Genomic DNA, 13,878 nt, shown 5'->3' on the forward strand with positions numbered 1-13,878 from the left:
ATCTTTTGGTATAACCTCTGCAACTAGTTTCTCAGTTTGCAAATTTTCTCAAGACTCATATTCTTCACCTCCTTCTCTTTCTCCTTCAAATAAGTCAGTGTGAACTTCCGCCCATCTTTCTCAATAGTGATTAGGTTTCTTCTACAGTCCTTAATAGCTCCTTATCAAACTACCAAGGTCTTCCCAACAAGACATGACAAGCACTCATAGATACAACATCACACAAAACCTCATCCTTAAAAGGCCCAATATTTAAATTCACCAAACACTGTTCCATTACTTCTATCTTTTGATCATCTTGTAACCAACCTACCTTGTGTAATGGGGTGAAAAGTGAATGATGGAGAGATCAAGAGGAAGGCTTTTCTTCCCTCCAATGAGAGATGAACGTTTCACTATGGAATTCCCTTCAATCACCTCACACACATCACATTTAAAAGAGGGGGAGATAATTCACTAGATCCAATCTTTGAGGAGAGAGATTGAATACTAAATGAATTGACAGTGGTATGAAATGATAAGCTAACCCCTCTTTTAGAATGAGTAATGGTTGAATTATGTATTTTGGGACTAAGTGTAAAAGTAGCAAGGAACTGATTATAACTCGAGATAGAAGCGTGGGATGAAGTTGTGCACCTGGATCTGGTTATAATATGTTGAGACTAAGTCACCCTGTGAATTTGAGGAAAAGTTGTCGGGACTATGTTGAAAGTACACATGGTCCTCCGAAAAATCCAAAAAATGAAAAGGGTTTTTCCGACTCTGCAAATGGAGTTCAAATCTAAAAATATAGTTGCACACCTACAACCTACACACAAAAAAGAGAGGAAAAGGGGTTAGGATTGGGGGTTTGCCTTCAGGTCAAACCCTAGTTTTGGAATTAACCAAATGATGAAAGAAAGTACTTGCAAGTAAATGTAAACAAAATACTAAAATGTAAATCACCTCAAGGGAGGTTGCAATAAGAATATAGATAGAATTGCTTGAATGGAATTGAATGTTGAAAGGGATCTCCTCTTCAATGGTTGAATCTTTGACTTGAATGCAACACCTAGCCTTGAAGGGAGACTTGAGAATGCTCAATGCTTGAAAGGAATGCTTGAATGCTCTTGAATTCCTTAATGCGTGATCTCATGTATTTGAACTTATGCACTTATTCACCTTATCCAACTTATGCAAATGGGAGGGAAAATGTAACATATATATTCGTCAATTAGTGTTATTGGACTGATTTTTTGTCATAGGTTGGCATAGGGAAATTTTTCTTGCTCACAAATTGCAAAGACCAATGCATAGTTTGAATGAAGGGGTCCCAGGATAGGGCAAGGACAAGGGCACCATGCCCTTATACTAGGGGGACAGGCCCTTGTCCTGCCCTTAACTCAGGACAACAAGTAGGTTCAGGCAATGCAGAGGGCAAAAAAAGGTACATTTTTGAGGGATGAGCAATTCTCGGGTCTCCAATCAGGCTAGGGGATTTGATTCGCCAATGTGAGGACCCTAATGTGGTCGAAAATTGCAAGGGTCACAATTTGATGACACTACACCTTGTAAGGACAAGGATGCACAAGCCTTTTCAATCCAAGCTTCACTACCATCTATTCAGATACCGAATTATCAGTAATTCCACTATCCACAATAACCTTGCAACACTTACCACCTGATTTGCACACAGTCTGAAAAAGACTATTTCTTTGAGTAGATCTCGTACCCTCACTGCTCTGCTCCATCAGGAATCTTCTAAACATAAGGGATTCTCCTTGCTCCAGTGTACAGTCAGTTCTGGTAACTTCACCTTTTGGTTCCTCATTTGTCACACAACTTCTTGTCATTCCTTGCTTACATTCATAAGATCTATGTCCAATTTCTCCACACTTGAAAAATTTGTGGAAATTCTCTACCGGTATTGCCACTACCTTTCCTCTATGTTTTATGTTCCAGTTCTTTACTCCACTTAGGTTTTTATTCTTCCTCAAAATTTTTCTTCTCTGTACTCATCTTCCCCTTGAATCTATCCTTCCCTCTAGGGTTATTAAATTATCTTATTCTCACATTCTCCTCAGCCTTCAAAGCATACTAGTAAGCTTCTTCAACTGTGGAAACCCTCAACATGCGTATCTCATCCTGAATGTTAAATGCAAGTCCATTTATGTACCTCGGCACCTTTTCTTTGTCCATCACTCTATATCCAAATCTAATCATCACCTTGTAGAATTCATCGGTGTACTCTTTCACAGTCATGTTTCAGGTCTGCAACTTCTTGAACAATTCCAACTCATAGTCTCTCGGTATGAACTTGGCCTTCAATCTTGCAACCATTTGTCTCCACCAAGTGATCTTCACTTCACCATTATCCACTATGTCTTTCTACAATTATTTTCACCATAAGGCAGCATGCCCTTTCAACTTAGTTTGTGCCAACTAGACTCTCTGCAGGTCCTTGACATCCTCAAACTCAAAGTAATTCTCCAACTCTCTAATCCAATCAATCAGATCCTTCGGGTTCAGCATTCCGAAAAAATTTGAAACTTCCACTTAATGAACTTTACTAGCTTGCACCATTGCTATCAGGAATCTTTGCTCTCTTCCATCTTCTAGTCCTTCTGGCTCTTCTGCTTCAAGCTCTTCACCGACTTCTTCATACTCATCCTCAGATTTAGGGTTCCTCTGCAAACCAGCCAATGCATTCTGGATTTTGTTCTTCACTTCATTCTTGAAGTCCTCCATCATCTGCTCTACCCTTTGGGGGTTTGTCCTTCTAGACGACGTCTCCTCTTTCGATCTGGTGAACTGCCTCAACTTGACAATCTGACTACCTATTTCAATTGCCTCTCCTTGGTGATCTATTGAACACATGTGCAACCTGCCTCCAATTGGTGATCTATCCACCCAAAGGAATGCCTCAAGGTTCACAAACATCTCTTTCATTAACCAGTTCATAACCAGCTCTAATACCAATTGATGCAGCCATAACTGGTAAAACCCTCAAAAGAGAATTAATCAGCTTATGCAACAAGAGTAACACAACGAAAGAAAAAAGAAAAGATAACAAGATCACAGAAACATATCATTTTATTGTCTTAGAACCTCTGGAAACCAACCGATTATCATCATACAATCATCATAGACCATTTGGTAGTTAACCGGTTACATGCAGTCTACAAGCCATATACAATCCAACTGGGACTCTCAGAATCAACTGGATCACTAATCACCAATCTCAATCCTTATTCAAATAACTACTTCCTTTGTCCCACAAATGATTACGTAGTACCATATATATACCCTTTGGAACATATCTAGGTCGGCCTCAAAATATTACATTTACCAATGCAGGAAAATGAAACATGTAACTAGGTCAGCCCCATGAATGAAAAAAAACCTTCCAAAAAATAACAACCAAGAATTGTGGATCAACAAAAAGATTAACCACATGCCAAAGAACTTCGGACAAGACCCAAAATAGATCCACATGCCAAGAACCGCTCTGGTAATGAAGGAAAGTTAACCGGTAAGCACAAGAACTGTCCCGAAACCTAGAAATAGTCAACCGAGAGCAATAAATAGCTGGAAAAGAATCCAAATGGACTGAAAATATGGAATTAAGCACACAAACCAACATGGAACCTGAAAATAGGATCTGCAATGAAAATAAAGCAACTATCGGTACCTACTGGTAAGAACACAGAAAACTGCACACTAAATTGAACAAGAACTAAATTGAAAGGAAATATTTTTGGTTGATACAAGATTGCTCATAGACTAGGGATGCTCCTGCATCATTACACTTTCTTACAAGTTGTCATAAGAATCTCCCAAATATAGGAGATACTCTTGCATGCATCATAGGCTATTAATAACAAATGTAAGGATTCTTTTACGCATGTCATAATAAATGATTCTCACATCCAAAATGATTCACTCCACTTTTAGCCCTTACAATTGTCATACAATCTATCACAATATCCCTTAAAATAGGTCTTACATGTTATACCACTTGATAGGCATCTTTTGACAACTAAAAAATTGATATTTAAGGCACTAACATGTGGCAAAAGTAACAACTAATAAAACCCACACCCCTTTATGTTGGAGCACAACTATTTAATTACATGAATATCAAATAACCATGGAAAAAAATAAAATAATAATAAATACATAATCTAGAATTATTAAGGTTGAAACACCTTAATTTCCAACAAACCTCATAAGTAAAACCTTTCCTCAAATACACCAACTACCACAAGAAATTTATCAAAGGATATGCCTCCATTGTTGCACTCGTAGAAGAACTTTTTTAAAATTAAAAAACCAATAAAGCCATTAATTAGATAAAATAATGTCAACAATCCTTCGACACCTTAAAATAGAAAAATAGTAGAAGCACCTATTATGACCAACAGTGAATTTTTCCAGTAGAAAAATATCACAAGTCAGAATAAATTGTGATGCTCTGCAAAAAGGGCAAGTGTTAGACTAAAACCTATGGTCGTATAACACACAAAAACATAAGAAACAAGCGTTAAGGTTAGTGTTATTCAACAAAAGATTAATCTAAGCAGGCATATCAAAAGAGACACCAAGAACAAAGTGAAACATTTAACTACGAATATAAATGCAAGAAGGCATCTCCAAATGGCCTTCTACCATACTCTTGGCTCCTTCTCCTTTGTTCCTCTCCTCTCCAAGTTCCAAACTAGTGTAGCTCTCAGCAGCTTTTTGCACTATGGATGCTTATGGAGGTTTGAGATTGAAGTATTTGCTCTAAATGTGAATGAAAAGCTAATACTATGCTATTGATACTAAAATGATTTATTTTAACCAAAATGACAAGATATTATGCTAAATGCTCTCTAAAATTGCCTATAGATTAAATGCATTCAAGTTTTCAGGATCTGGATTATGAAGAAATGGGCTCTATTTATAGGAAAAATGGAGCAATGGATGGTTGAGATTGAGTAATCTCAACAAGGGTCGGGATTGAATGATATTCAATCCATGTGAGGGCTTTCAACCCAATCCTTGGATGACAAATGTCAATATGAGATAGGTTGAGAGGAGAGGGAACAAGCATTAAATGCTTGACATGACCTGGGAGTCAACTTGGGGGTTAAGGTCAAGGTTGGGTTGAATGAATAAATTCTTTATTCAAAAAATAAAGCTTTTATCCAATGGATAAATTCTTGTGCAAGGGTAAAAAGGATAACCATGGTTAAAGCAATAAATGCTTGAGGAGACCCATGAGTGCAAGTTGAATTAACCATAAATGGTCATGTAAGAGCCATTAGTGGTCATGAAAGACTTTGGAGGTTAAATTGTTGAATACACAAAACATTAAATGTTTTTCAAAGACTTTGAGGTCTTTGAGAAGTGACTCCAAGTTGCTTAGGAATGTGACAATATTTAGGGGATGGATTAGGTTAATTAGGAAGGGGTTAGAAGAATCTAGAAGGGGGTTAGGATTGCAAGTGGATTTGGTGGGTGAGGAAAAATAGGATTTTAATTAAAATATTTCAATTTGTGTGTGCAAGTTGCATTTGTAGGAAAATGCAAGTGGGTGAGGGATAAATGATTTAAATAAATGTTAATTTATTTAAAAGAGAAACAAGGGGGATTTAATTAAATAAATAGAATTTATTCATTTAATTGATTGTGAATTTGGTATAATGAATTAATTAAAATAAATTGAATAATTTATTTAATTAATAGGAGAATATTTTGGAGATGAGTTAATTAAATATTAATTTAATTAACTAATGGCTAGTGGATTTTTAATCAAATAAATAACAAATATCTATTTAATTAAACATGACAGATTTATTTGACTACATTTGCCCCTCTTTGAGACAGTGCGCTTTATCGTGTCATTTAAAAGAAAGAAAAATAGGTGTGAAAAATGCCCCATAAATGTTAATTTAGTGGGTGGTATGCCCCCTCGAGAGATGGGCCAAATTTTTTTGAAAAATCGGGCGATCTCTTGAAAAAGAATGAAAATTGGCGGGGTGCTAGAAGAGAAGAAAGTAGCAATACTGGTGAAATTTAGAAGAAATCTGAGATAAAATGGAGAAATGGGGGGCTCAGGAAGTTCACAGGGGCCACGGCGGTGAGTGGGGGAAAATTAGGGTTACGGCGAAGGGTTTATATGGGGAGAAAGGGGTGAAAACAGGGTCATTTGAATCCGCGATTGTAGTAAAACTATAGCTCTGACAGTGACATTTTGAAGGAGCTAGCAGTAGTCAGGATGTCGGTACCTATTGCAGAGCACTGATTTGAGCGAGTCCGTCGATTCCAGCAGCCAGACGACTATGGACCAATGGTACGCAAATTTGAAATTTTGAATTCGATGCATTTTTTATACGTTTTTCGCTGAGTCTAAGTTGAGTTAGGACAATAGTGCTGAAACTATGTTTTGGCGTTGTTGTCCAATTAACTAGCACATTTGTGCCGCAATGGCGCTATTGTGTTGTTGTTTGAGCGCTTTTGAAATATTCTAGCGCTATTGCATGCATGTTTAGGCGCTTTTGTTTGTTTAACGCTTTTGTGGGGTCAATTGAGTGCTATTGTCTTTAAGCAGCGCTATTGTGGAGCAGTTGTAGTGCGTTTGTAGTTTTAGCGCTTTGGCATAGCTGATTAAGTGCTTTTGTCAGGGGTTTAGCACTATTGTCTTTAAGTAGTGCTATTGTTAGGGTTTTAGCGCTATTGTTTGCAAGATAATAGATGCCCCAGTTTGTGTGAACAAAAATTTCCCGATGTCAATGATGGATGGATGGCGATGCAAAGTGGGAGTTGTTTTGAACCATAGCAGCCTAATGAGACTTAGGTCATTAGGATAAATGTCTGTTGAAGTCTAGGCGTGCCATGATTGCTTACCTGTTGAGACCCAAAGATACTTGATCAAAGTATCTATTGATAGTCTAGGTTTAAACTTAAGAAAGTTTGAAACAAAAAAACTGATGATGATTGATGCATGTGTGCAGGAGGATCTACGCGTCTTACAGTTGCGTGAGAAACATCTGGCTACACAGGGGCTACGAGATCAACTGACGGAGGTCGAGATTGATTGCATTGTAGAGACTGGGCTGTATGATGTTATGCATATGCCCATGATTCAGATGAATCACAGTTTGATTACAGCCTTGGCAGAGCGCTGGCACAGTGAGACATGTGCATTTCACTTAGCATAGGGGGAGATGACTGTGACACTGGAGGATGTGTGGCACATCCTGCATATTCTGATTCGGGGGGAGTTGGTCATATATGACAGATCATGGGGGACTCTAGCGGTGCAGAGATTCTTTGATGAGGACGTGTTCATTGATGATGGCTCGATTGCTTGGGAGGACGTCGCTGCTTTATACAAGCCGTTACTAGCAGTTCTGTCAAGCATTGTGGGAGGACTATTGTGCCCAGATAGGCGATCACATGGTCTAGCCATTGGTTGGGGGTAGGTGATCGAGATGATGATGACAGAGGGGACCCGATTTGCGTGGGGACCGTGCGTGTTGATGCACCTATATCAAGAGCTGCATGAGGTGGTATACCGCGGGAGGGGCTCACTAGTAGTGGGAGTGACGTTGCTGCACATTTGACCGTGGGAGCACTTACCAGTGACCCGATTGGTAAGTTTGAGATTTTGAGCAGTCGACCAGCCCTATATGTTTATGTACAGTGGTATGATGAGTTAGCCCCACTTGGGGAAGTTAGAGTGGTGGCGGTAGGCATTGGATGATCTGGAGACCCTATCTAGATTGCGAGCTCTAGGATGATGATGTAGAGGTGCTGCCATATGTTTTCATGACCCGATTCCTCATTGGGAGGACATCTTATCATGTAGAGAGACAGGTGCCAGGTAGAGTGATGAGGCAGTTTGGGCGACAGCAGGGACTGCCTAGGGGATCGAGGGAGTATGCCAGAGTGGTCTGAGAGAGGTATGCTTGGGGGCCAGTACTTCCATATGATCAAGCACTAGCAGAGTTTCGGATGATGCAGGCGAGACCTTGGGATATACGGCCGAGGGTGGTGGATGCAGGGGTATCAGATGAGTATACACAGTATATGGCGGCTCATCTGATTCCTCGGATATCAGATCCGACAGAGTCAATGCCAGATTTTGAGGATGACAGGGGGCGGAGACGGAGGAGGAGAGGAGGTCGAGGACCTACAGTTGCTGCACGAGGGTGAGGGGATGGTGGAGATGGAGGAGGAGGAGATGATGGAGGGGATGGAGGAGGGGATGGTGGAGGAGGAGGAGGAGGTGGTGGATTTGGTGGTTTGGGCAGTCAGATCCAGCAAAGAGGGAGAGGTGGATTGCCATTGTAGTTATCTCAGGGACCATTGATGCCAAGAGGAGTCCGATTAGGTGGCCGAGGTATGGAGAGGGAGATACTAAGGGATAGAGGGGAGGAAGCCACTGGAGAGGGAGCTACAAGTGATGCACCCATGGATACAGGAGAGGGATCAGGTGGAGATATTTAGGAGCGACTGATAGTACTTTTGCAGTCTTGACTTGAGGCATCTGAGGCATGGGCGGAGGATTTGGAGGCGGAGGTGGAAGCTATAAATGTGCAGCTTTTTGCACGAGAGTCAGAGCTGACTGTAGTGCTGTAGGAGAGGGATAGTGTGGTGGAGAGGTTAGCGGAGCTGCAAGAGAGAGTCCGGTTTAAAGTAGGAGCACAGGGTCCTACGAGGCAGGTGATGAGACAGTTTGGACGAGCACATGCTGAGATAGAGTATTAGCGAGGATTATATGAGCAGGTGGTACTAGCTAGTCAGCAGGCATTGAGCTATTCCCAGATGTGGCAAACCAGATCAGAGCAATCTCAGAGGATGCAGAGCAGTGGGGGTGTGATGGGTCCTCTATGGAGAGATAGATCAGGGGATGCATGAGTTAGTGGGGGTTTGATGGGTCCTCCACAAAGAGACAGATCAGGTGGTGCAGGGACCAGTGGGGGAGCAGGTGGAGATGGGGGTGCAACATCTAGTTAGAGTGGCATCTAAGAGAGCACTTTGTATGTATTTTGATATTTTTGTCATTTTGGACTGTATCTTGGATGGCTCTTGGTAGCCGATTTTTTGGACTTCATTGTACTCTGATACATGAGATGATGTATATATGAGGAGATCCCATATTTTTGTGATGATATGCATGTTGATATGTATGGATGTTATGTAGGATGATGATTTATGCTTTATGCTTAGATGGATACTTGTATATGTATGCATTTATGAGATGATTCCTATATGTTGTTTTTACATGCATGTTTTATGATGATTTATGATGATGTATGCTTATATGATGTCTATATGTACGGTTTATGATTGTGATGTTTAACATATGGATGCAGGTTTTATTTATATGCATGATTTGTTAGATGTATTGCTTTATGTATGTAATGCCATGATGATGATATATGCATATGATGACATAATGTTATAGATAGTATCTTGTATGTGTATATGATTACAAGGATGAGATAATGATATGGCAATGATGTAATGCTTGTTTAAATGAATGAGTTATGTGTATGTAAATGTATCTAGATGGCTTTAAATGAATATGAGATGGATAATCAAATGTAAAGTACAAATGTTATATGATGATTTCTAAATGAATGCATATGTATAATGTATGAACCAATGTTGAAAAACAAATGGTTTTTATGATGCTAAATGCCAAAATAGGATGAAGTAAAATGATAATGAAAATGATAATGCAACTTATGGTTAATAACTACACCTTAATGCAATTAAAAAGGGACAATGAAATGCAATCTAAATGAATTATAGGTGAAAATAAAATGAATATAATAAGACACATTAAAATGGATGAATGAATGCACCTTTTAACTAATGGATAGATAAATGAATGCATGTAATGATAACGGATGGTAAATGATGATTGGTAACTAATACTAGATGAATGCATAGTAAATGTCTAATACAATCAAGGACAATTTGACCATATGAATGAAATCTAAACATCATGATTTATGCAATGATGAAATGATATGAGAAGACTAATGTCAACAAATGATAATGCAATCTATATGCTATTTAAACAACTAAAATGATATGAAATGCACTTGATGTAAATGCAACTATATGTAATGATGAGGACATGATCATGATAAATGAATGCAAGGTTGTTTACACCTTGCATGATGTACTGATGATGTATCAGAGTACTCGGTCGTGATTATATCCAAGACCAGCTCAATTTTCACATAGCTGCTCATATTAACCTTATTCACAAAAATAATGAATGAGTAAATGGATGGGCGATATGCAACGGAATGCAATATATATAGATGAGATGAAATGACGATCCATAGTGCTTTATTTTCATCATTGAGCTTTAAAATGTTGTAAGAGAATACAAGCATCTTGACATAATGATTCAAGATGACCTGAGTATTTCTTACATGGATTTTGATATAGCAAGTTAATACAAACAACTTGATATAATGGGTCAAGTTGACCAAAGTATTGCTTGCGGAACAGACAAGGATTATCTTCTTTCATGCATGACTTGGATCATCCTCCTTGATCTTGAATTGATCATATCCTGAGACAAGTGCATACTGTAGTAAGAGATAAAACCTTTATCTAATTGGATGAGGTAGGAGAAACCAAACGAAGAGCATTCGTACCTGCAAACAAATAGCATATACAAAGAATAACAAATAAAGAATATGGATTCTCGATAATGATTCATGCTCAGATGGTCAAGGTATACGCTATAGTCAGCAAGCCGTAATGATCTATTACTGTATGTTGCACGTGATCACGTAGCTTAGTGAACTTCCCACGTAGAAACCATTAGTACATGCCCTAGAATTTCATTGGAAATAAATCGCAGAGGATACACAAACAATGCTGTAAGAACCTGATATAAATAACCCATAAATCAATCAAGTATTTGATAGCTTAAACAGAATTTTCTTGTCAAAGAAAATGTCATTTTGTCTTTGGTTTGGTAAGGAAGGATGCATCCTTGTTGAAGACAATTTTGAGTTGATGTTGATTGTTTGGTTTTGATTGATAAGTGGTCATGTTGTTGAGTATGTCACAATGTTTGTTTGGTATCTGCTCAGATGAGTATGTATAATGTGTTGCCCTATTTTTTTATTGATTTTCAATGTTTTTCTGATGTTTTTGGTTTTTGTGAGACAGTTTTGAATGAATAACCCAACAAATCACAAGTAATGCATAATCCACTTCCATCAATAGGTTAAGGGAATTGCCCCCAGTTTAGACATGACTATGGAAAAGCGAGATGTAAGATGCATGAAGTACTATCTCTTTATTGCATATCAATAACAAACCATGGTTGGGACAGATGGATGTGTGTATGTAATGAATGTGATCGCAACAAACTTGAAAGACAATGGAGCCGTAGCCTTTACAAGTGGCGCCTGTTTGCTAGGTTTTCACCATTGCACTTATCCAAGGTGCCACCGGAGTGGTTGTTCACCGTTTGGATGCATGATTTTTTTATTTTTTTTTACTTTTTTGATGTTTTTGTATTTTCTTTAGGACATTTTTCAAAATGTTTTTGGTGTTTTTGCAGTATGGATGGGAGCCGGATGCTTTGTACAACTTTTAGGTATAAAACCGTTTAAGGTGCATGTTGTTGATCGGATTTGCTAGCGGTTCTCCTTCTGAAGTAGCCAACTGATATGCCCCGGACCCAAATACAGTAGTGATAACATATGGACCCAGCCAGTTTGATTCAAACTTTCCCTGATGTTCTCTATTTGGTTGGTTACGAGGATTTTCTCGGAGAACAAGATCACCTACCTCAAATGTACGAGGTCTAACCCGATGATTATAGCTCCTACTCATGCGCTGCTGATAGGCTTTGAGGTGGTTGTATGCAGCTTGTCGTTTCTCATCAAGTAGTTCCAAATCTTGAAGACGTGATACTCTATACGCTTCATCATCTATGAGATTATGCAAGGAAACCCGTAGAGATGGTATCTCAACCTCAATAGGTAAGATAACTTCTACACCATAAAGCAGTGAGTAAGGAGTTGCGCCTGTAGGGGTTTGAATGCTAGTTCGATACGCCCATAGTGCTGGATTCAGTTGAACATGCCAATCATGACCGACATCATTGACTATTTTCTTGAGGATTCTCAATATGTTTTTATTTGATGCTTCAGCCTGACCATTGCCTTGTGGGTAATAGGGAGTGGAAAAGCGGTGTTGGATGTGAAATTTCTCACAGAGTTCACGGACATCCTGATTTTTGAAACGAAGACCATTATCTATGATGATGGACATGGGTACACCATACTGGCAGATGATGTAATTGAGGATAAATGAGGGGATCTACTTGCCGGTGACTTGGGTAAGTGGAATAGCTTCGATCCACTTTGTGAAATATTCGGTGGCGGTAATAATGAATTTATGGCCGTTTGATGAAGATGGATGGATTTTACCCACAAGGTCAAGTCCCCATTGACAAAAAGGCCATGGTGTTGTGATGGGTTGCAATTTATGTGCTGGTGCATGTATCAGGTCTCCATGAACTTGGCATTTCTTGCACTTTTTGACAAAGTAGTAGGAGTCTTTTTCCATTGATGGCCAATAGTATCTAGCTCATATGATCTTCTTAGCTAGTGACAGGCCACTTGCATGGGTTCCACAAATTCCTTCATGTACCTCTTCCAAGGCCTTTGTTATCTCATCTTGTTCCAAACATCGAAGGAGAGTACCATCAAGACTACGTCGGTATAGGGTTTCGGTAATGATGGTATATTGGGTGGTTTGGCGAATAAATGTTTTACGTTGGTTACTTGATTGGTCAGGAGGAAGTGTGTGATCGCGGAGGTAGGTGTATAATTCACCGTACCATGGGGATTTAGAACTAACAAGGCAACATATCATCTCAGATTTGGGGATATCATAAGCGGGAATCCAAAGTTGTTCTACCAAGAACTCATAGTGTGTTGAATTCTGTGGAAGATCTAGGAGAGATGCGATGGTAGCCATAGCGTCAGCGGCTCGATTCTGATCTTTGGGTATCTGCTCAAAAGTGATAGTAGTAAATGATGCCTTTAGACTATCCACCATTTGCTTGTAAGGAATGAGTTTATCATCCTTGGTTTGATATTCATCTATTTCTTGTCGAATGACCAGCTGGGAGTCTCCATATACTTGTAACTCTTTTAATTTCCATTGTATGGTGAGTCTGAGTCCTGTGATCAAGGCCTCATATTCCGCTATGTTGTTGGTGCATGGAAATGTGAGCTTGTATGACTTCAGGATGCTATCACCTTGAGGGGTGATAAAGAGAATGCCTACCCCCAAGCCATGCCTAGTGTATGAACCATCAAAGTATAGCTTCCATGGTTGTGCTTCTGTGATCATGAATAGCTCTTCATCTGGAAAATTGGAAATGAGAGGATGATCGCTTATGAGGGGTGCATCGACCAACTAATCTGCAATAACTTGTCCTTTGATAGCCTTACGGTCCACATACTCAATGTTGAACTCACTTAGAATCATCACCCATTTGGCCAATCGGCCAGTCAATGCTGCTTTGCTAAGTAAGTACTTTAGTGGATCGATCTTAACAATGAGCTCTACCTTATGTGTCAATAGATAATGCCTCAGTTTTGTTGCTGCCAAGATTACTGCTAGGCAAGCTTGCTCAATAGGTGTGTAGTTGAGTTCATAGTCGACCAGTGTGCGAGAGATGTAGTATATAGCACACTCTTTCCCTTCTGCATTGTGTTGAGCCAATAGCACTCCCAATGCTATAGCAGTAGCCGAAATATAGAGAAATAGAGGCTTACTCAGATCCGGTAGAATCAACAATGGTGTATTCATGAGATAGTCTTTAAGCATCTGGAATGCTTGCTGGCATCTAGT

The 13,878-nt window shown here is 39.3% G+C and overlaps 1 protein-coding gene across 1 annotated transcript in view; it reads right to left on the bottom strand.

The window, feature by feature from the left end:
• Positions 1–2,727, bottom strand: part of LOC131856808 (protein ZINC INDUCED FACILITATOR 1-like) — a 38,813-nt gene extending 36,086 nt beyond the window's left edge. Inside the window, exon 1 of the mRNA XM_059208738.1 lies at positions 2,560–2,727. Within this exon, the coding sequence (XP_059064721.1) occupies positions 2,560–2,727 (168 nt within the window). The remainder of the gene's footprint in view (positions 1–2,559) is intronic.
• Positions 2,728–13,878: the final 11,151 nt, after the last annotated feature.

Source organism: Cryptomeria japonica, chromosome 7 (assembly GCF_030272615.1).
Source record: "Cryptomeria japonica chromosome 7, Sugi_1.0, whole genome shotgun sequence".
In the NCBI taxonomy this organism is placed as follows: Eukaryota; Viridiplantae; Streptophyta; class Pinopsida; order Cupressales; family Cupressaceae; genus Cryptomeria; species Cryptomeria japonica.